Below are 21335 nucleotides of genomic sequence, written 5' to 3' on the forward strand. Positions count from 1 at the left end.
GGAGGAAGGAGCTATGGAGTGTCTCCAGTAACTAAGGAAGTGCACTGAAGGCAGTTGTGCTGTAGGAGAGAGGGCATTGTGTGAGCCTGAAGCCCGAAGCCTGAAGCCTGGATTATCTTGTAGTCTACAAGAGGTTCAAGATGCCAGAACTGTGGGGTCCCAGCTGCGGAGAGCTGCAGGCTGATTGTGAAACCAGCCTGAGAGAGACAAGTGTGTCACAGCCAACAGAACCGAAGGGAAAACCATCTGAAGACATCGGTGTGGAGATGCACAGTTGGCCTCCACTTTCCGTCTTCAGTCTTGCTTTGGTCCAGTATTTCCTCGCTGTACTGCCTTCCCTACATTTTGAAACGGCAAAGTGTACTTTGTGCCATGACACGTTGGATTATGTGATCACCTGTTTGATTTTACAGGGGATTACAATGAAGAGATTGTCATGAGTACCGGAAAAGATGTTGACATTTAGGTTTTTATAAACAGTATTGAGATTGTGGATAGACTGTGCGGACTTGGGAAGTTGGGCGGAATGCACTTCACATCATGATAAGGGCAAAGGCCTATGGGAACAGGGAGTGGAGTGTGTTGCTTTGAATAACAGTGCCCCTCATACAGACATTCATGTCTTGGAATGGTTGGAAATAGCAGTCTGCCATGCTTTCTGCCATGATGTTAATGGACTAAGCCTCTGAAACAAGCCTTGGTCATGGTGTCTCCTCATAGCAGAATAGTAACACAGACAGCCCGTGTTCTACCACCAGGTCACCAACAGCCTGTGACTGGAGGGATTCTACGCAGGGACTCCGACACTGCTGCGGGATCAAGCTCCTATAGCTGGGCAGTCTAAGTTTTAGCTTTTATAATGCAATATAACATGGGACTTCAATGTTCTTAAAAAGGATCCACAGCTGGGCATGTGGCACAAACCTCTTATCCCGGCACCAGAGAGGCAGAGGCAGAGGGATCTCTGAGTTTGAGCTCAGCCTGATCTACAAACAGAGTTCCAGGACAGCCAGGGCTACGCAGAGAAACTCTCGGAAAAACTCCAAAAAGAACAACAGAAACAAACAAACAAACAAACAAACAAACAAAAAATCCATCGATGATGCAGAGAACCCCAGAACAACAACACGAACAACAGAAACAAAAATGTATCCCTAAATGTCTTACACGGCATTTAAAAAATGAAGAAACCGAAAAGCAACCCAGGAGAGCGAGCTCCCAAAACGCAATTTCCAAGGATCACAGGCCAGTTAAAACAGCTTGGAACTCATGGAAGATTTAGTATTCTGGGGAATGTAGTCCCAAAAAGCACGGAGCTAGGCGCTTCCGCTGAGCTATTCTGGGAATTGTAGTTTCTGCTGCAGCAGCGGCTGAGGTAACTTCCGCTCTCGCAAGGCAAGGCTGCCTGGAGGTACTTCTGGTGAAGTGAGAACCTGCAGCATTCCGCTACTCCTCCGTGCGCTGGTGTCCCGGTGTGTCCTCTTGGGGACCGAGTCTGCATCTCCGGGAGAAGCGGGGCACCAGTGACGGCGGCCGGTCCTCTCACGCTGGGCTCTACCTGAGGTGGCGCTGCCCGGGATTCCTGGACCGGTCTCAGCTGCTTGTGTAGCACAGTGGGGGACTCTAGCTTCCCACCTGAGCTTGGCGGAGGAGCTTTGATGGCAGTGTATTGAAGCCTTGAGTGGTATACACCTCCGGCTTTTATGTGATTTCTTTGCACTTATTTGTTTGTTTGTTTAGAGAGTGGGTTGTGCCACACTTTATAAAGGAATAGATCAGAAAAACTACTTGTGGGTGTGGAGTCACTCCTTCCACCATGTGGGGTTCAGTAACAAGAACTCAGGTGGTCCGTGTCCACGGCAGTCACCCATATCCTTTGAGCCATATCGCAGGGCCAAACTCCCCTTTCCTTAGAGAGGGTTTAGGTTTTTCTTGGTGATTATCCTCATGCACGTGGGAAGAGAGACTTTGTGGAGGCTCTGGCAGATGAGCAACATTTACTAGAATTTAAAAATTTTAGAGCGAGAGTAATTTGGGGGTGGGGATTTCACTCCTGTGTATGGAAATAATTATATGTAAGATAGCTGTCACAATTGACAGACCCTTCTGAGAGTGGTAGTCAGTCATGACACAGCCTTCATCAGAGAGTTCGGGGCTTCTTAAACATTTGTTTTTCTGGGATCACCGCATTGTGAAGGTAGGAGCGCCCAGCACCCCTGGAGCTCCCGGAAACAGAGAATGTGGCTTTCCTAACCCTTTGCTGTGATTGAGGTGAGGCACCCATGGTCCGGTACCCCGGAGCCTTACACTAGGGATCAGCAGGAAGTAGGTAGGAAAGCCTGCTCAGCCGCACAGCACTCGGGGCTGATGGAGAAGCTGGTGGACCGACTGTCCTAGTAATGTGCTCACGAAGCCCTTCCTCCCCCAGCTTGCTTCCCAGAGCCCTGCCTTGTCTCAAAGAGAAGAGAACGATGACCAAATTACAGGTAAGTCGGGCTGCTTTCCCGTTCCCCACGCGGCTGGGATTGGGAACAGGACCCCTGCATGTTGGGCCAGTGCTCTGCAGCCGAGCCTCTCTGAACTGCATGGAGTAAGAGGGAAATTGGTGAGAAGAGAGGTCTGGAGGAGGAGGGATGAGAGAGGACAGTGGGGACATGTGCTCAAAGTGCACTGTGCACGCGAAAGTGTAAAAGGAAGAATAAAAAGAATTAGAGAAGTGACTGGAGAGACCGCTCAGTAGTTAAGGGCACTGGCTGGGTTTGATTCCCAGACGCACACCTGATAGCTCACAACTGCCTGTAACTCCAACTCCAGGGGACTCAGCGCCCCCTTCTGGCCTCCCAGGGCACCTGCACACACATGTACACACAGACACAGGGCATGCACATTCTTTTAAAAAGCCCTTTCATTCACTTACATTTTAAAAAAATGACATTTTCCACCTTTTGCCTAATTTTATTTTGCAAATCAGTATGAGTTCTCCTTTCTCTCGTGGGTTATGAATTACATTTTCACTTCAAAAATTTGTGGTGTTATTAGTGTGTGAGGGGTTGGTTGTGAGCATGCCAGGGAGTGCATGTAGATATCAGAGGATGTGTTTTGGGAGTGCAGCTTTCTTCTTCCACCTTGCTGAAGCAGGTCTCCTGTTTCTGGGGCTCTGGAGACAGGCAGATCCCCGGTGCTCACTGGCAGCCATCCTCTTCCATTTGGCAAGTTCCAGGCCACTGAAGGACCCTGTCCCCAAAGAAAGAAAAAAATGAAGGCCTGCACCAGAGGCTGTCTTCTAGTTTCTACATGCATGTGTACCCTCATGTGCATAGGTACACGGACATGTATGCATACGTGTGTGCACATGTGCACACTGATCACTGGTTACCCTCATTTCCTGCATTTGGAATGCATATCCTGAACAACCGGGGAGCTTCTGGCTGCCACCATCTGCATGCCTTCTGGGGTTGGCCCACCTTGGGCGATGAAGGCATCAAGGAAGAACAGACTTTACTGATGAAGTATTCTGAATCTGAAGTTCATAATGTTGCACAATGGAAAACATTTTAAATGATGCCATCACTCATGGAATGTGGTTCAGAGTATTTGGATTTGGGGATGAAGGTGCACCAGAGCTTTACTGCCCAGGAGGAGCCGGGCGTCATGGATATAGGAGGAGCTGGGCATCATGGGTAGGGGAGGCATTGCCAGCTGTCTCCAGTACAAACTCAGCACCTTATCCTGACAGGTTGGCACTCTCTAACTCTGAAATCCGTGACTTCCCACTTAACAGCGATGGAATTACTGACCCAGCTGTGGAAAAGACATCAAGTTCCTTGAACAGTTTTCTCTCTTTGCCCTTTAGTCCCCGGGTAGCCATGGAAATGGGTAAATAGGTGTGGTGCTGGCTGGTGATATGTGTCAAGTTGACACCAGCTAGAGTCAGAAGGGAGACAGGAGCCTCAGTTGAGGAAATGCCTCCTTAGGATCCAGCTGTAAGGCATTCTCTTAATCAATGTGGGAGGGTCCAACTCAGTATGGGTGAGGCCATCCCTGGGCTGATGGTCCTCGGTTCTATAGGAAAGCAGGCTGAGCAAGCCATGATGAACAAGACAGTATGCAGAACCACACCATGGCCTCTGCATCACCTCCTTCATCTAGGGTCCTAACTTCTTTCAGTAGTGAACAGGAATATGGAAGTGTAAGTCTAATAAACTTCCTTCCCCAACTTGCTCTTTTGGCCATGGTGATTTGTCCCAGCAATAGAAGCCATAACTAGGACAATAGACGCTGTGTGAACAGATGCTTGGGTCCTAGTGGCACTGGGTGTGAAACTGTGGTGTCATGTGTTTGCTGTCACAGGAGGCAGTGACGTTCAGGGATGTGGCCGTGGTCTTCAGTAAGGAGGAGATGGGGCTGCTGGACGCTGCCCAGAGGAAGCTGTACCACGATGTGATGCTGGAGAACCTCAGGAACCTCCTGGCAGTGGGTGAGGATGGGGCCCTGTGTCCTTGGCGATGTCAGAAGTTCACATCCCGTGTGTGTGTGTTGCTCTCCACTGCTTTCCTTTCAGGTTTACTTAGTTTGTATTTCATGTCTATTTGAGTGTTTGTCTGCATGTGTGTCTGTGCCACACTCACTCGTGATGCCCACAGAAGCCAGAAGAGGGCACTGATCCCCTGGATCTGGAATAACAGATGGTTGTGAGCCACCACGTGGGTGCTGCAAACACATCCTGGGTCTTGTGGAAGAGCAGCCAGTGCTCTGAATCACTAAACCATCTCTCCGGCTTCCATTTTATCTTTTAAAACTGAATTTTACACATAGATGCTATGTTTTAAATAAAAATTTAAAAAAATTTTTTGTGAATGTGAGTGTCTTAGTTCCACAACCATGGCAAGTCTTTTCTTTTTCTTTTTCTTTTTTTTTTTTTTTTTTCGGCACTGGGGACCGAACCCAGGGCCTTGCGTTTGCTAGGCAAGCTCTCTACCACTGAGCTAAATCCCCAACCCCACATGGCAAGTCTTACAAGGAAAGCATTTAATTGGGACTTGTTTACTGTTTCTGAGGTGTAGCCCACTGTCATCATGGTGGCGAGCGTAGCAGCATTTAGGCAGACATAGTAGCAGAGTGTTCTATGTTCAGACCTAAAGGGAACGGGAAACAGAGACACTGGGCCTGACTGGAAGGTTTGAAACTCCAAAGCCCATTGGCTCTGACACATTTCCTCCAACAAGGACACACCTCCTTATATCTGTCAATCTTCCCCATTCCTTATGGACCAATCATTCAAACACATGAGTGTGTGTGGGCCATACCTATTCAAATCACCACATTCCACTCCCTGACCCCCATAGGCTTGTAGCACAAATGCATTCAGTTCAACCACCAAAGTCCCCAGAGTCTACCACAGTCTCAACGATGATTTCACAGTTCAAAGTTCAAGGTCTCTTGTGAGACTCATACGATCTCTTCACTGTAACCCCCTATAAAATCTAAATCAAAGAGCAGATCACAGAATCCCACACACAGGGGCACAGGCTCTCCCAGTGTAGAAGGGGGGGAAGGGAGCACACTGAGGAGACGCTGAACCAAAGCAAGAAGAGAAACCAGGAGAGCAAACTCCAGACTCTGCACCGCTGTCTGATGTCACAGCGCCCGAAGCTCTCCAGCTCCTTTCAGTGCCGTTGACTGCAGCACACTTCCTCCCTCGGGCTGGCTCCCCTCCCTGTTAGCAGCTCTCCTGGGAACATTCCACTCCTCTGGCATCGATAACCTCTTGGGTCTCCAAGGCAACCCAGGCTTCACCTTCCCAGCTTCACCCATGTCCCAGACCTCTCCCATGTCTGCCCTCTGATGCTTTCCTTCGCTGGCGGGTGTTTCCACAACTCTTCATGTGTCCTTGACCCAGACAGCTAAATACACAGATGCCCAGGCCTTCTGCGCGATGCTTCCCCTTCCCCCCAACTGAGGATTCCTTTGTACCCCTCCTGCCTCAGACTGTTGGCCTCCCTTTTCCCTCAGTAAAAATTCAAGTTGTTTTCAGTGTTTTGTAGCACAGTATAGCTATGTAGCCCAGGCTTGCCTAGAAATTTGTGATCCTCCTGCCTCAGCTTCCGAAGCACTGGGTGTCAGGCTTGTCCACTGTGCCTGGCTGGTGCCCCATCTTCCCAGATCCATCACTGCTGATCTTCATTTTTTCTCCTCTCTCTGTCCTTGTGTCTTAACTGCTGTCTCTGCCCAGAGTTCTCTTCCCAGGTGGATACCGGCCTCCCCTTTCCCTGTATTTGTCTGCTCAGAAGTCCTCACAGACCCAGCTCCGAGGAGCTGCTTTACACGTGTCTGCTGTTCAGTCCCCAGAGTGCGCACTTGCCTCTGCTGGGGTCTGAGTACCGCCAGACCAGTTACACAGTGTGTTACTAGTGACACACTGTGGCGGTAAAATTAAAAATGAGCTTTCTTTTACCCCACACCTCTGCCGGGACCGTGTGGCCACACGGCATCCGTGTGTCCAGCCACCACACACTCTCTCGAACTCAATTAAATCGCCACATGAAAGAACACACAACACAGTAACCTCTGATCCAATTGACCTGATATAATTGCCCACCCAGATATCATACAGCTTGCTCATCTATCATCCATCCCTAAAACATAGTCACAATAACTTGTAAATGTGCAGAGAGAAATCTTAACATCCTCCTCCATGTTCCCTCGGCTCCTCCTCTCTCTTGGCTCCAGTCTCCTCCTCCTCTAAAGCTTTACTCACGCCCATCCTTCCTTCTCATCCAATGACAGGCTTTGTTCTACCCTGTACCTGCCTTCACCTGCATAATAACATCAACCTACAACACACCAAAATACTGAGCGTTTGCACACGTGTGAGCAAGGGCTCCGTGAAGCCTGTCCCCCTTGTGCAGCTACAGGAACAGCAGTTTTCCTCCCTAGAAAGCCTTTCATGAGGTTCTTGATCTGTATCCTCATTCCTCTACTTTTCTCCCACTGACACTAACTGTTCCAATGGAATCCACCAAGTTGCGTCCTGGGAACACAGATCTTCTGTTTCACTTGTTTCTGTTTTCAGCTTCTGGAGTTGGCCCTCTCACTGTCATCATTTCCCATCCTGATAGCTTGCTCTCAGGTCATTTCTCGTTCCCTTGGTGGGCCTGTCGGATAGTGTAGCAACCCTCGTTATTCTGTCATAGCATCTGCTGTGTTAGGTTGGCAGCCGAGATCCGCCTTCTTTTTTGAGCCCCTTCTTCCTGCCCCTTTGTGAGCCTGGCATTCTTAGGTTGGAGATCAGGCATTTAAAGAAACCCACTTGCTCCTGCCCTTGTAGCCTGCCTCCCCACCTCCCCTACCTACCCCTCTAACCCCCGCTCCGGAAAAATCCCTTCTCTAATCAGTGTTTTGAGTCTTTCAGTCTAAATGCTTTCTCTGTCTTCTCGTATTTTCCAAGTGAGCTTGTGTGCTGATGTGATCTCAGTCTCCTCCTACACATATGCACTCACACACGGTGGCTTCCTCGAGCTGGACATCAGGCCTTTGCTGTGCCTGTGATCCCTGAGCACCGGTGATCCCTGTGCTCTTTCCCTCAGCTCCCCTGCCTTCCCATTACACTCTCGCACCTTGCTCCCAGTCAGGTGCCCCATATCAGTCTTCCTGACACGGGCAGACATCTTAGGACCAGGCAGCTCTAGTTTTCTCAGTTCCCTCCAGTCTCAGGAAGAGTTAGGTTCATGCACACTTTAGCCCACACCATTGCTTCCCTCCTCGGTTCACCACAGATTTCCTACCATGGCCAACTGTGGCTTGCTCTTGAGAGCTTGCACTCTTGTGATGCTGGTATTTAGCCAATGTTTCCAGAGAGAAATGAGAACTCGGATCTCGTCTTTGCTAATATCGCCTTCTGTTCTCTATTCTTTTAGGAGGTCAGAGTCCACACAAGATGGAGACTCTTGACTTAACAGGATCGAGGTGCCTTTCACTGGGGTGGCTTCCATGTTGGCACATGACAGACCATGATGTCAAGAAACTGGCCAGAGCTCCTGACCTTATAGTAAAGATTCAAGGAAAGAGTTCTCACTTCCTGGGGCAGTGCCACTCCTGCCACAGGGGAACAGAAGAGCCTCCCCGGGTCTCTGAGGATGACAGCAGTCCAGACAGTCTCTCAAGCGGTTATCCCTGCATTACCGAAAATCAGGAATTTCTCTCTGGGAGAACCCTGAGTTCTTGGAGTAAAACACGTTTTAGTGAGAGACGTGACCGTGGGAAACACTGTCCTCAGACCCCGGTGAAAACCAAGCCACAGCTGTTGGCTCTGGGTGTTGACATTCTGAGTTTCATTTCCCATCAGGATAACAATACACTGCATGAAAGAGACAAAGTCCACAGCAGTGGTGACTGTGACGAAGTCATCTGTCCCCTGTCACAACTCACCCAGGATTGTGATTACACAGAACGGAAGGCCTACCAGTGCAGCCAGGGCCAAGAAGCCTTGCTTGACAACCCCAGTCAGGAAATTCATCAGCAGGTCCTCTTAGGAAATATGTCCCTTGTACATAGGACACAGGAGGACACCAGCTATAACTCCAGTGTCCCCATTCAACAAAGTGTTCCTCCAGGAAGAAAGCGCTACTGGTGTCATGCGTGTGGCAAGGGTTTCAGTCAGAGCTCAAATCTTCAGACTCACCGGAGAGTGCACACGGGGGAGAAACCCTATACCTGCCCTGAGTGTGGGAAGAGCTTTAACCAGAGCTCACACCTGTATGCTCACCTGCCCATCCACACGGGCGAGAAGCCCTACTGCTGCGACAACTGTGGGAAGGGCTTCAGCCGCAGCTCGGATCTCAACATCCACTGCCGCGTGCACACCGGAGAGAAACCTTACAAGTGTGAGGTGTGTGGGAAGGGCTTCACACAGAGGTCACACGTCCAGGCCCACGAGAGAATTCACACGGGAGAGAAGCCGTATAAGTGTGGAGACTGTGGCAAACGCTTCAGCTGTAGCTCGAACCTTCACACCCACCAGAGGGTCCACACTGAGGAGAAACCATACAAGTGTGACGAGTGTGGGAAGCGCTTCAGCTTGAGCTTCAACCTCCACAGCCATCAGCGGGTCCACACGGGAGAGAAGCCGTATAAATGTGAAGAGTGCGGGAAGGGTTTCAGTTCAGCCTCAAGCTTCCAAAGCCACCAGAGGGTCCATACAGGAGAGAAGCCGTTTTGCTGCAGTGTGTGTGGGAAGGGTTTCAGTCAGAGCTCTTATTTTCAAGCCCACCAGAGAGTTCACACTGGGGAGAAACCATACAGGTGTGATGTGTGCGGGAAGCGCTTCAACTGGAGCTTGAACCTCCACAATCACCAGAGAGTCCACACGGGAGAGAAACCGTATAAATGTGAGGAGTGTGGGAAAGGCTTCAGTCAGGCCTCAAATCTGCAGGCTCATCAGAGTGTCCACACCGGCGAGAAGCCGTTCAAATGCAATGTTTGCCAGAAGAGGTTCAGTCAGGCCTCGCACCTCCAGGCCCACCAGAGGGTTCATACTGGGGAGAAGCCCTACAAATGCGACACGTGTGGGAAAGCCTTCAGCCAGAGATCCAATCTCCAAGTCCATCAGAAGATTCACACTGGGGAGAAGCCGTTCAAGTGTGAGGAGTGTGGGAAGGGATTCAGCTGGAGTGCGGGGCTTACTGCTCACCAGAGGGTCCACACGGGAGAGAAACCCTACACGTGTCAGCAGTGTGGGAAGGGCTTCAGTCAGGCCTCACATTTCCACACGCACCAGAGGGTCCACACTGGGGAGAGGCCCTACATCTGTGGCATCTGCTGTAAGGGCTTCAGTCAGAGATCACATCTGGTCTACCACCAGAGGGTCCACAGTGCAGGGAACCTCTAGGTTTGTTCTGTCAGGTGGGCTCCATGCTGCTGGCTGCTAAAAGCTTCCCCCAAACCCAGAGGCTTCAGGAGACTTCACTGGCGAGATGTGCTTCTCTTAGGGAGATCAATTTTGTTTTTATTTTTTGTTTGAGACTAGATTGCTTTGGCTGTCCTGGAACTTGCTCTGCAGACCAGGCTAGTCTTGAACTCACAGAGATCCACCTCCTTTTGCCTCCTGAGTGCTGGTATTAAAGGTGTGCACCCAGCTGGGAGATCAGTTCTTTACAAATATCAGAAATTACATAGGAGAGGATAATTGCTCTGGGTATTGTTACCATGCTCAAGAGTTGTAAGGTTGCCACCCTCGGGATATGACAGGGCAGGAAAACCTCAGAATCTATCCATGGCTGCAGGAAGGCTGCAGGAAGGGCTTCAAGCAAAGCTGGTGACAGGCAGAACCGTCGTTGACTGGAGCATCCCTTCCTCTGGGCAGAGTTGCATGTGGCCCAGGGCCCAGCCAATTCTGGAGCAAGTGAGAAAAGACCCTGTGAGTCAGACTCAAATTTGAAAACACTCGCCCGCTTTCAACCCTGCATTCATATTGATTCGTACTCCCCAGTAATCTTACAGGGGCCTTTAGTCATCGTCCTTGGGGTATAGTGCTCCCCAGTCAAGTCTGCAGTGTGTGGCCTGCCTAGTAGCCATTTTGCTTTGCACAGCATAGCAACTCTACTGGATGATGTTTAGTATTTGTATTTAGTAGACCAAAACAATGCTCTTTTTTGAAAATTTTGTACTCATCAGCCTAGTAAGATGAATTGAAACTTACGCGATTGGAATTTTGGGCCCTGAATTCACTGGGGAGAGGGCCTTTTACTGTAATCCCTGCTGCAAATGTTTTTACAAAGTATTTCACTGATGACAGAAAGGTTCTCAGTAAACTTGAGTTGTCAATGAGTTGCTTCTCCTTTCCCTCTAATCTCAGATTGTCCTCCCTGACCCAGAGTCGCTCTAAGCTTCTGCGCTGAATTTTACACTGATTTGTGCTGCTCCCACAGATTCTCCAAGGCTGTGTCTCAGATAAAGAACAGTTATTGTTTACAGCTCCAGGGCTTTGAAGAGCAAGGGTCCGGCAGGGTGCTGCTGTGTCATCTGATAGCAAGGGGTGTGCAGGAATGGTGTAGGGAGGGCTGGGGATCCTGGTGCCCACACGGTGGCTCACAACAGCTGTAACAATACCTGTAATAACAGTTTCAGGGGATCTGATGCCCTCTGACCTCCACGGGCAACACACACACACACACACACACACACACACACACACACACACACAGAGTACATACCTTTAAGATGTAGGGAGAGTGCAGGACCTCCTATGGTAATAGCCTATGCTCCCTGGTGAGTCAGTGCCCTCCTGGCAGTCACTGCTCCAAGTGCTGGTGGTAAGTCTCAGGAGGAAGAAGGAAGGAGGAAGAAGAAAGAGAAAAGCCAAATGTGGGTTCACACCTAAACCCCACGGCTGAGGCAGGAGGATGTAGTATTTCAGGGAGAGCCGAGGGACTGTGCCAGAAAACAAGAGGAATGTGGCTTCACCGGCTCCATGCTAGTTCTGGAGGTGATGGCTGCAGGTTATGTAGCCGACAGACAGCATAGGAGGGCTGTTCCCCCTGAAAGGGTTCGGTCAAATCCATGGTCTGCACAAAGAATTTGCCAGGCTCGATTTCTTGGGCAAAGGGCTTGGAGAGCAACAGCTTCATTCTCTGTATTCTCTGGACTTCCTCCATTTAAAGCTCTTGAGTTTTCAGCAGCTCACCCCGGGGCCTCCCTCTCTCTCTTGAACTCTCCAAGAGTTCTTCTTGGGCTCTCTTGTCAATACATTATTATTTTATTGATGTTATTTGTTGCCAATGTGTTTTCAAAGACCCTCCCGTTTGTGGTTTCTGGATGAGGTGGTTTATCGATCCCTGATTGTAGGCAGAACGTTTTTGCAACCTACTTTCAGTAAACGTTCAACTTCTCTTGCCCGACGCCCAGCAGAGGCAGTGGAAGAGAAGAGCCATTAGGACGTGGGGCGCGTGGACCTGCTCAGCAGTAGCTCTCTGGGGCCAAGCTCCATCTTCTTTCTCAGCAGTTCAGTCCCGTGGCAAACACCAAATACGACTCAGCAGCTACAGTCCAGTCCCCTTGGCAGGCAGACACCACAGACAAACTGAAACCATAAGTCTGGCCAACAGCCCGAGCTCCGGGAAATGGTAAACTGCTGCAGGAACCCCAGGAGCAGTTTTTTGTCTAGTTTCTCTCCCCCATCATCACTAGTGAAGCTTAACAATGCCTTATAAGGCGAACCAAAACATTGTATCGTTAGCTAAGAAGGTGGAGTAAAACAAACCAATGCTCTGGGGTCATATTTATACTCCTTCATTATGGGCTCTTTCCTGTGTCTGGTCTATCCAAACGTCCTCTCACCTGTGTCTGCTTCATTCTTTCACGTGTCTGCTTTAGCCAGACACCCTTTCACGTGTCTGCTCCAGCAGAACATCATTTGACATAACTGACTTCCCAAACAAAACAGAAGTTTCCACTTCACCTGATCTCACTATGGCTGTTTCTGTTCCATTCTGTTGAGACCAGGTTTGTCTGTGCCACCTTCTGTTCCGAACCTTGCTGTGCAGACAAGGCTGACTTAAAATTACAGGTCTACCTGCCTCCTCTCCCGAATGAAATTAAAGGCATGTGCCATCATGCCTGGTCCACTGGCTTTATTTTTATTTCATGGACAGAGATCACGAGTGTAGGAATGCATCTTTGAGCAAGGCATGGGACTCAACAGTAGAATCCCTGCTTATAATCCACCAGTGATGGGCTGGGGACATGGCTCAGTGGTAGAGCACTTGTCTAACATTTGAAAGGCATTTCAAAAAGAAAAGTCTTGGGACTGGAGGGATGGTTCAGCGGTTAAGGTCTCTTGCTGCTCTTGCAGAGGACCCAGGTTGGGTTCCTGGTGCCCATACTGAGTGGCTCACAACCACCTGTAAGTTCCGTTCCAGGATTTTCTGCCCTCTTCTGGCCTCTGGAGGCACTGCATGAAAAGTTATTCTTAAAAGGAAAAAAAAATCTTCCTTGATTTTTACTGGTTTTAGGAAGGTTGTAGTTAATGTTTGAGTTTTGGGAACAGAATAACTCTCTGTAGCTGTGGATGGGAGGTCAGTATCTTTTGATGGAGATTACAGAGGTAAACGTTACAATAGCAAAAAAAATTGTAAGTACTAATTAATTGGGCTCAACAATGTATTGGCAAAGGAAGGGAAAATGAATGAACTGGCAGGCAGTATGATAGGAATTACCCAATCCAAACCACAAAGGGTAGGCTGAAGAAGTATTACCAAACAATAGGAGGTGGCACAGACCTTTAATCTCAACACTTGGGAGGCAGAGGCAGGTGGAACTCTGAATTCGAGGCCAGCCTGGTCTACAGAGTGGGTTCCAGGGCAGCCAGGGCTACACAGAGAAACCCTGCCTCAGGTGAAAAAAATGTTTCTGTCTCTGACATCGTGGTGCACACACGAATAGGAGGTTTAGGCAGGAAGATCATGAATTTGAGGCCAGCCTGAGCTTCAAAGTGAAGCTCCGGTTCAGCAATTGTAAAAGATTATGCTCAACCTAGCTGACAAGCCTATCAGAAGGTCAATAGAAATAACTCAGACTAAGCCAGGCATGGAGGTGTATGCCTGCCCTTCTGGCACTTAAAGGCAGAACCAGAAGGATTAGTAGTTCAAGCTGTTCTCGACTACAGAGCAAGTTTGAGGATAACCTGGACTACATGATTTCCTTTTTTTTTTTTAAAGTAAAACCCCAAAACTTTGAAGAAAATAAGCATCCTCCAGTAGAATAGCATGGAGTTTAATATTGGATGGTTAGAAATCCATGGTGGAAAGCAGAGAGAGGAAGGAGAGGGAGAGGGGAGAAGAGGGAAAAACACTAAAAGTATCTGAAGGCTGAAGGCTGAGAACTTTCTAAAAATATTAAAACACCTTGCTGGCAACATTTGAGCAGAGCGCAAACATTTGGGTGTGGTGGCATGAACTTTGAGGAGATGGGGCCAAGACTATCAGGAGTTCAAAGTCCTTTCCAGGTACACAATGATTTCTAGTCCAGCCTGAATTTAAAGGAGGTCCTATTCCAAACCAAAACCAAAACAACCTCATTCCCATAGTCAGGTGTGATGGGATAACCCTTTAATCCTGTCACACAGGAGGTAGAGGCTGGTGGATCTCTGTGAGTTCAAGGCCAGCCTGGTGACTACAGTGAGTTTCAGAGCTACATAGAGAAACCCTGTCTCTAAAAACTAAATAAAAATAAAACAAAGGAGGAGGAAGAGGAGGAGGAGGAGGAGGAGGAGGAGGAGGAGGAGGAGGAAGTGGTTGTACAGCATCTTCTGTGCTATTTCCAGGGGGAAGTAGGACAGTGTCAGCAGGAAACTCATTAATGCTGCATGGGGAGGGGAAGGGAGAGGGAGGGAGGGAAGAGAAGAGAAGGGGAGGGAGGGGAATGAACATGGTACTTGAAGAGCATTGCACTGATAACTCCAGTCCCTTCTAGGAGAAGAGCCAAGTTCCCAGGAAGTGAAGCCTTAACTCCTTTCTATCTCAGGCCTCAGGCCCAAACCTTCCTGGCCAGCTCTGCTCCCTGCAAGGACACAAGCCTAGGTGTCCTTCATAATTTCATCAGGAACTCCAAGGAAGCCCTGGATTGATCTAAACCTGAACAATGTATCTGTGGAAGAGGTGCCCGTGGAAGCCAGAAGAGGCCATTGGATCATTGGGGACTGGAGATTTTGGCAGTTTTGAGCCACCATGGAGATGCTAGGACCTGATCCTTGGTCTTCTGGAAAGGCAGCCAGTGCTCTTAACTGATGGGCCATCTTTCTAGCCCTGAGAGAGCTTTTTTTTATGTGACATACCAATACTTTGGACACTAATTTTAATATTCATTTCTTAATATTTACTAGCCTCCTTCAATCTGTCCTCCTCTCTCCCCACCCCGTGTGTGTGTGTGTGTGTGTGTGTGTGTGTGTGTGTGTGTGTGTGTGTGCGCGCGCGCGCGCGCGCGCGCGCGCGCGCGCGCGTGCAGTTGTTTCAGAAGGGAGGCCAGAGGTAATTGGATTCCCCAGAATTAAAGTCATACGTGGTTGTCAGCTATCTAATGTGGATTTTAGGAGCAAAGCCTGGGTCCTCGGTAAGAGCAGCTTGCCTCCTTAAGTGGTGAGCCATCTAGTCCATATATACTGGTTTAACTTTTTTCTTCTTTTTTTCGGAGCTGGGGACCGAACCCAGGGCCTTGCGCTTCCTAGGCAAGCGCTCTACCACTGAGCTAAATCCCCAACACCTAACTTTTTTTTTTAAGTTAATGAGACATTTTAATTTTATGAATTCCTAAAGGAACAGAAAATAACTCATTGTTATAGTGAGGTCCTATGACTTAACGGTTCTCACACGACGGAGATCGTTAATGATTCAAAGGTAAAAGTCGTAAGCAGGTGTAAGCTGACTCAGCAAAGCCAAAAATAGAGTCTTTGATGTCTTCATCCCACCCTGGAGTGCATACACATCACTGTGTCCCCAAATCACATCATAGCACTTCCGTTTAGGAAGCCGCCAATGACAAAGCACTTTGTAGTTCTGTACTGGGCACCATTTCCTTCAGAGGAACAGCTGTCACCCGCCACACCACAGTGCATGGAGCAGGCAAGCTCTCTACCAGCCGCGTGTGGATACTGTATCTTTGTTAATGCTCACAGGGATGAGGTGGTCACTTGCTGACTTTTTTGTGACTCCAGAAAGCCATATTTTCTCTAAATATACATATACATAAATCTCAAGTTTACTGTCAATATGTGTTCCTATGATGGGCTGGATGTCAGCTGTCCTTGAATCACCATGGAAACCAGTTACAGGCTCCTGTGTACTGAGGAAAAGTTGAGAAGTGGCTAACTGGGGTTGAAGATATTTTAAATTTGATGTTTACTGAACACACACTTCTAAAAGTAGGAGAGATCATCCAGTTCTGGTCTGGTTTCTGTTACTGTGATAAAAACACTGAGCAAAACCACCTTGGGGAAGAAAGGGTTTATTTGCACTGCACATGCCAATCCCAGTCAATCAGTGAGGGAAACGGGAGCAGGGATTGAAGCAGGAACCACAGGGGAACACTGCCTACAGGCTTGCTGCCCATGGCTTGGTAGACATTTGTTTCTTTGTTTCACTAGTTCTTTGGGGTGATTGTACTCTTCCTTGTCAGGATACCAGCAGTGCAGTCCAATAGCAAACGCCACACACAAACCAGTTGTAGCGGCTCCATTCAGCAGAAACCTCAAGGTTCCTCAAAGCAGCCTGAGTCTGGGCTCACCGTGTACCTCTGGCAAAGAGTTTTAGCAGTGATATGGGAGAAATTAACAGTAAATATCCAAAAAGCAAGGGACTTCTGTTTAGAGGAGGAACTAATTGGATTCTCCCATAGTGAGTAAAAACATCAATTCCTGAAGAGCTCCCATGTCATAGATGCAGGGATGGTGGGAACGGCTGGTTAAACGTCAGAAAAAATAAAGTTATTCAAAGCCCAATGTGCTTCAGTTTAAAAATCAGTTTCATGCCACTCAAATGGTGCTATTAGACACTTCTGAGTGTCTTCAGATAGTTACTGTCTTTCAATGTGCAGGAGTTGTGCATATAGTGACTCCTGAACTTACTCAGGATGATTCAAAATTAACTTCACTTTTTATTCAGATACAACAAGTAGTCAGATCTAGAACTCCTTTCTTGTATACAATACATATCAGACCCCATATGGATCTACTAGGCTTTTTAGCACAAGATGATGGTGACATTGAGCCGCTGTTGATAAGAAATAGGCGGGAAGCTTCAGAATTCCACAAGAAATACCACGTTAGCAGGGAAGTTTTTCAAAAAGATTTATTTTATGTGCATTGGTGCTTTGACTGCATGTGTGCCTGTGTGAGGGGGTCAGATCCCCTGGAACTGGGGTCACAGACAGATGCAAACTTCTGTGTGGTTGCTGGGAATTGAACCCTGGTCCTCTGGAAGAGCAGCCAGTGCTCTTAATCCGTGAACCATCTCTCCAGCCCAAAGAGAAAGGTTTTAGACATTTTTCTGTCTCTTGGCAGTAAGTCAAGGAAATGATAACAAAAATGTCCTACTTGTCTTTCTAGAACCAAACTCCACTCCCTGTAGGGAGTAACCCAAAAAGTACTCAAAGAAATTATATTTAGGCAATGGATGTATTTCACTCTGCAGAGTTTGGAAAATTAAGACATGTGCACTATTCCATAAACACATATTCGGATTTTAATGGGCTTTAAGTTCTAAGAGAGCCGATTCTATAGTTACACATTTTTTGGAAGTTATGACGATCATGGGTATAGATTAGAGCTGAAAATGTCCCAGCTAAAATGGAGCAGTTTTCACATATCATATTATGAGACATTATAGGCAGACCACACAAACCTACAGGACAAGCAGCTGTAGAGAGTCTAAAGCTTTAAGAGAGACGCCTAGCAAACAGGTTACAAAGATTCCCAAGACAGAACACATAAGGCCTTATTAACTTTAAAAATTTTAAATGTTACTGAGAAAAAAACCAACAGCTCCTGAGAGACATTGGATTATAGAAAAGAAAAAACAAACAAACAAACAAACAAACAAAAACAACTGAATGAAATCAGCTTCCTTATGTTAAGAATGTCCTGCCTTCCTGGACTCCCAGTGACGGTGGCAGGGGCGGCGGCGCTGAGTGGGTGGAGGGTTTGACCCGAGCGCGAGCCGAGCCTTACGTGTGCATGGATCTGAGGCGCACTGCACCGCTGCCGGAAGCAGCCCCGCGGGCCGGCGGACTTCAAGCTGCGGGTCATCATCAACGGCTCCCACGGAGTGGGCAAGACCAGCCTGATGGAGTGCTTCACCGAGGACACCTTCTGCGAGAGACCTGCAAGTCCACCGTGGGTGTTGACTTTAAAATCAAGACTGTAGAACTAAGAGGGAAGAAAATTAGATTACAGATCTGGGACACAGCAGGGCAGAGCAATTTAACAGCATTACCTCAGCCTATTACAGAAGTGCCAAGGGCATCATACTCGTGTATGACATCACCAAGAAAGAGCCGTTCGATGACTTGACAAAGTGGATGGCGATGATCGGTAAGTATGCTTCAGAAGACGCTGAGCTTCTCCTGGTCGGAAATAAACTGGACTGTGAAACAGACAGAGAAAGCTCCAGGCAGCAAGGAGAAAAGCTTGCACAGCAGATAACCGGGATGCGGTTCTGCGAAGCCAGTGCCAAGGACAATTTCAACGTGGATGAGATCTTTCTGAAACTCGTTGATTATATTTTGAAAAAGATGCCTCTCGGTGGTTTTGAGAAGCGAGTTATCCAATAGCATCCTTTCTCTACAAACATAGCCTGAGATCCCACCAGAGCTGCCTTCACCCAGACCACACATCCGATGCTGTTGATTTGATACTTTGGAGATGGTGCGAGCCATTGCTAGACCCGGGGAAAACATTCTGTCCTGCCCTCCAATCACGTGACAATTTCCTTTCGCACTTTGTAACCCAAGTCAGGTACACACTAACTTGTAAATATGCAATCTTGGGTAAGGTTGAGTTATGTAAATCACACACTCCCCTTCACATTATATTTCCTCATCACCCCAGTGTCTAGTGTACATACACTGGGAGACGAAGTACTTCTAATTTGAAGAATGAGAGAGAAACGTCCTTGTTGATTACACTACAAGGCAGACACTCCGATGAGAAGAGAGGACCTGGTGCTTTTCTTGCTGTTTCAACGAAAATCTACAAAAACTGAAGAGTTTTTGAAAAGGAAGACAAGACAACTGCCTTTTCTTTACTTATGACGAGGCTTTCTCCGTGTAGCGTCTGGAGGTTTGGAGTGTCTCTGCCCCAAAGCAAAGCTTTCTTTGCAGCCGCCAGTGAGATTACATATGGGCTATGAATTGAGAAGGTTTTCCTAGACAGGGGACTGGATTGCACTTGGTCTTGTGGCTGCAAAACCTGGGGATTTCCCATTGGCTGCGACCTGCTTTTAAGAATGAAAAAGATTCAGTGGAGAGAGAAGTGAAGGGCTGGGATTGTAGCTCAGTATTTGAGCATTTGTCCAGCGTACGTGAGGCTCTGGGTTCAATCCCCGTCATCACAAGGAAAGGGAAAAAGAAGGATTTTTGAAACTGTAGAAAAGATTTTTTTTTTTGGTTCTTTTTTTTCGGAGCTGGGGACCGAATAGAAAAGATTTTAAAATCAGACTGCTGTCCTACACAAATCCTGTTTAAAGGGATTTTAAGAGTTACATTTTAGTGTATCATAGAATACACAGGCCTTTGCCTAAACACTCTGTATCTTTGTGTCGATAAACTTCTCCCCTTGATGGCGAAGCTTATTCCTATTTGGCCTAGACTGTGTTCAAGTTTTCTTTTGTTTTTTTTCCTGAGGGTTTGTTTTTTCTTGGTCTGCTAAGGAATTTGTGAACTGTATCTTTGGTATACCTTTTATTAAACTGCACTGTTTTGTTTAGTCAAGGTAAGTAAGTATGTATTTGAATAACTTGGCGTGTCCTGAGTGTTGTGGTATGAGAAGCATCGTGGTCTTTCTACACCAATGAAGTGCAAACAAAATTTTGTATTTATGAATGACAAAAAAAAAAAAAAAAAGAATGTCCTACCTTCAAAATTGAAGACAGGAAATGTGTTTTGCTGGGGAAGAGGTTTTGTATTGGTTTCAAAGCAGAAAACAAACTGTGGGTTCCACTGAAATTTATAATAACCAAATTGGATGAGGGAAGACCCCTGAAGGTCTTGGCTGCAGACAGGAAGAAAGAAATCAAGAGGACCAGCCACAGGTAACGTATTACTGATCCCTCTAAAAGGGAACATCTCTAAGACTGCCTGCCACTTGAATATATCTCCAGCCAGAACGTCAGCGATTCATAGCCAATCTTGTTGGCTACTAAATCCCCAGGACTCATTATGCCATCCTTTCTCTTGGCTTGGATGAAATTTATCACCGTTTGGTTATTGTGGTGTTTGTCTAGGTTTGGCCCCCATTGACCCGTGTGTTTGAATGCTTGGTTCAAGGAGTGTGGCCCTATTGGGGTAGGTCTGTTGGAGGATGTGTGTCACCGTTGGGGTGAGCTTTGAGGTTTCCTATGCCCAGTGTACATGGCGCCCACTCCTGGTTACCCGGAAAAGCCAGGTCCACTTTCTGCCTGGGGATAAAGAAGTAGAACTCTCAACTATTTCTCCAGCATCACATGTGCCTGAAGGCTGCCATGCTTCCTGCTGTGACCAAGGACTGAGCCTCTGAAACTGTAAGCCAGCCCCAATTAAATGCTTTCTTTTACAAGAGTGGACTACATTGTAGTGTCTCTTCACAGCAATAACACCCAACCTAGGACAGTAATACAGTCCAAACTAACAGAAGACAGGAGCCTTTCACCTGGTCATACAAAGAACCGAGAGTCATGTTTGCAGGTCTGTGCACATTTCATATTTCATACATGTTAATGCAAAAAAGTATATCACCTCTGAAAGTTCATATATTTACAGAACAAAACGTCCAGTTACCAGTGAGTTGGAGCAGCCCTGACAGGATGCTGAGACACTGAGACACAGTTATTCCAGCATCCCACTTGATCCAACCTTAGACGGCCTTCACAGCTGTTTCATCTAAACTTGCTTCCAGAGGATTCCAGCATCCTCAAAGAAAGCTGCTGACCCCAGATAACCCCAACTGATCCAGCCTCACAGACTGTTTCGGTCAGGATGTCATTTAAGCCTGCTCTTTTGTGACACAGAGACTGGGCAGCAATTGTTACATGGAGCTTTCTTAAGACTGGATGGTATCCCAATTTTCTCGTCCCGCCACCAATGGAAAAAATCAAGATGCCCTAGACAGCAAGAAGCCATTTTACTGACTCTCCAACTCCCAAAACATGGGGTGGGTGGTTTTGTTCATTTGTTGGTGATGATCATTGCTAAAGGAATGTTGGTTACAAGTTGTTAATGGCCTTGATTAGACTCCAGGATTTCTCTCTCCCTTTTTCTTTCCTCTGTCCTTCTTGTCAGAGGTTAAGGGAGGGAAGGTTTGAAAAGGGCTGGCAGAATATAGGAATAATATGGAAACAATAGAGGTAAGGTTAGGTTAGTAAATCTACTCTTAAACTATGGAATTACTATTAGCCAAAAGACTTACTTTGATATAGATCATTGAATATCAATATGAAATTAAGGTTATATATAGTACGTATATAAGTTACAATTCTTATGTAAGATCATTGAATATCGATATGAAATTAAGGTTATATATACTACGTATATAAGTTACAATTCTCATGTAAGATATTGGACCTGTGTAGTTCGTTTAAAAATACAGAATGAAGTTC

The 21335-nt window shown here is 47.3% G+C and overlaps 1 protein-coding gene and 1 pseudogene across 3 annotated transcripts; both read left to right on the forward strand.

The window, feature by feature from the left end:
- Window positions 1-1372: 1372 nt before the first annotated feature.
- On the forward strand, window positions 1373-10824 carry Znf235 (zinc finger protein 235). 3 transcript variants are annotated; one of them, XM_087550936.1, is made up of 4 exons: window positions 1373-1563; window positions 2429-2486; window positions 4351-4477; window positions 7917-10824. In XM_087550936.1, exons 2-4 carry the CDS (start codon window positions 2472-2474, stop codon window positions 9884-9886), a joined length of 2112 nt encoding a protein of 703 aa, XP_087407062.1. In that variant the 5' UTR covers window positions 1373-1563; window positions 2429-2471; the 3' UTR covers window positions 9887-10824.
- Window positions 10825-15524: 4700 nt separating this feature from the next.
- On the forward strand, window positions 15525-18473 carry LOC148007277 (ras-related protein Rab-12 pseudogene; annotated as a pseudogene).
- Window positions 18474-21335: the final 2862 nt, after the last annotated feature.

Source organism: Rattus norvegicus, chromosome 1 (assembly GCF_021556685.1).
Source record: "Rattus norvegicus strain SHRSP/BbbUtx chromosome 1, alternate assembly SHRSP_T2T, whole genome shotgun sequence".
Lineage (NCBI taxonomy): Eukaryota > Metazoa > Chordata > Mammalia > Rodentia > Muridae > Rattus > Rattus norvegicus.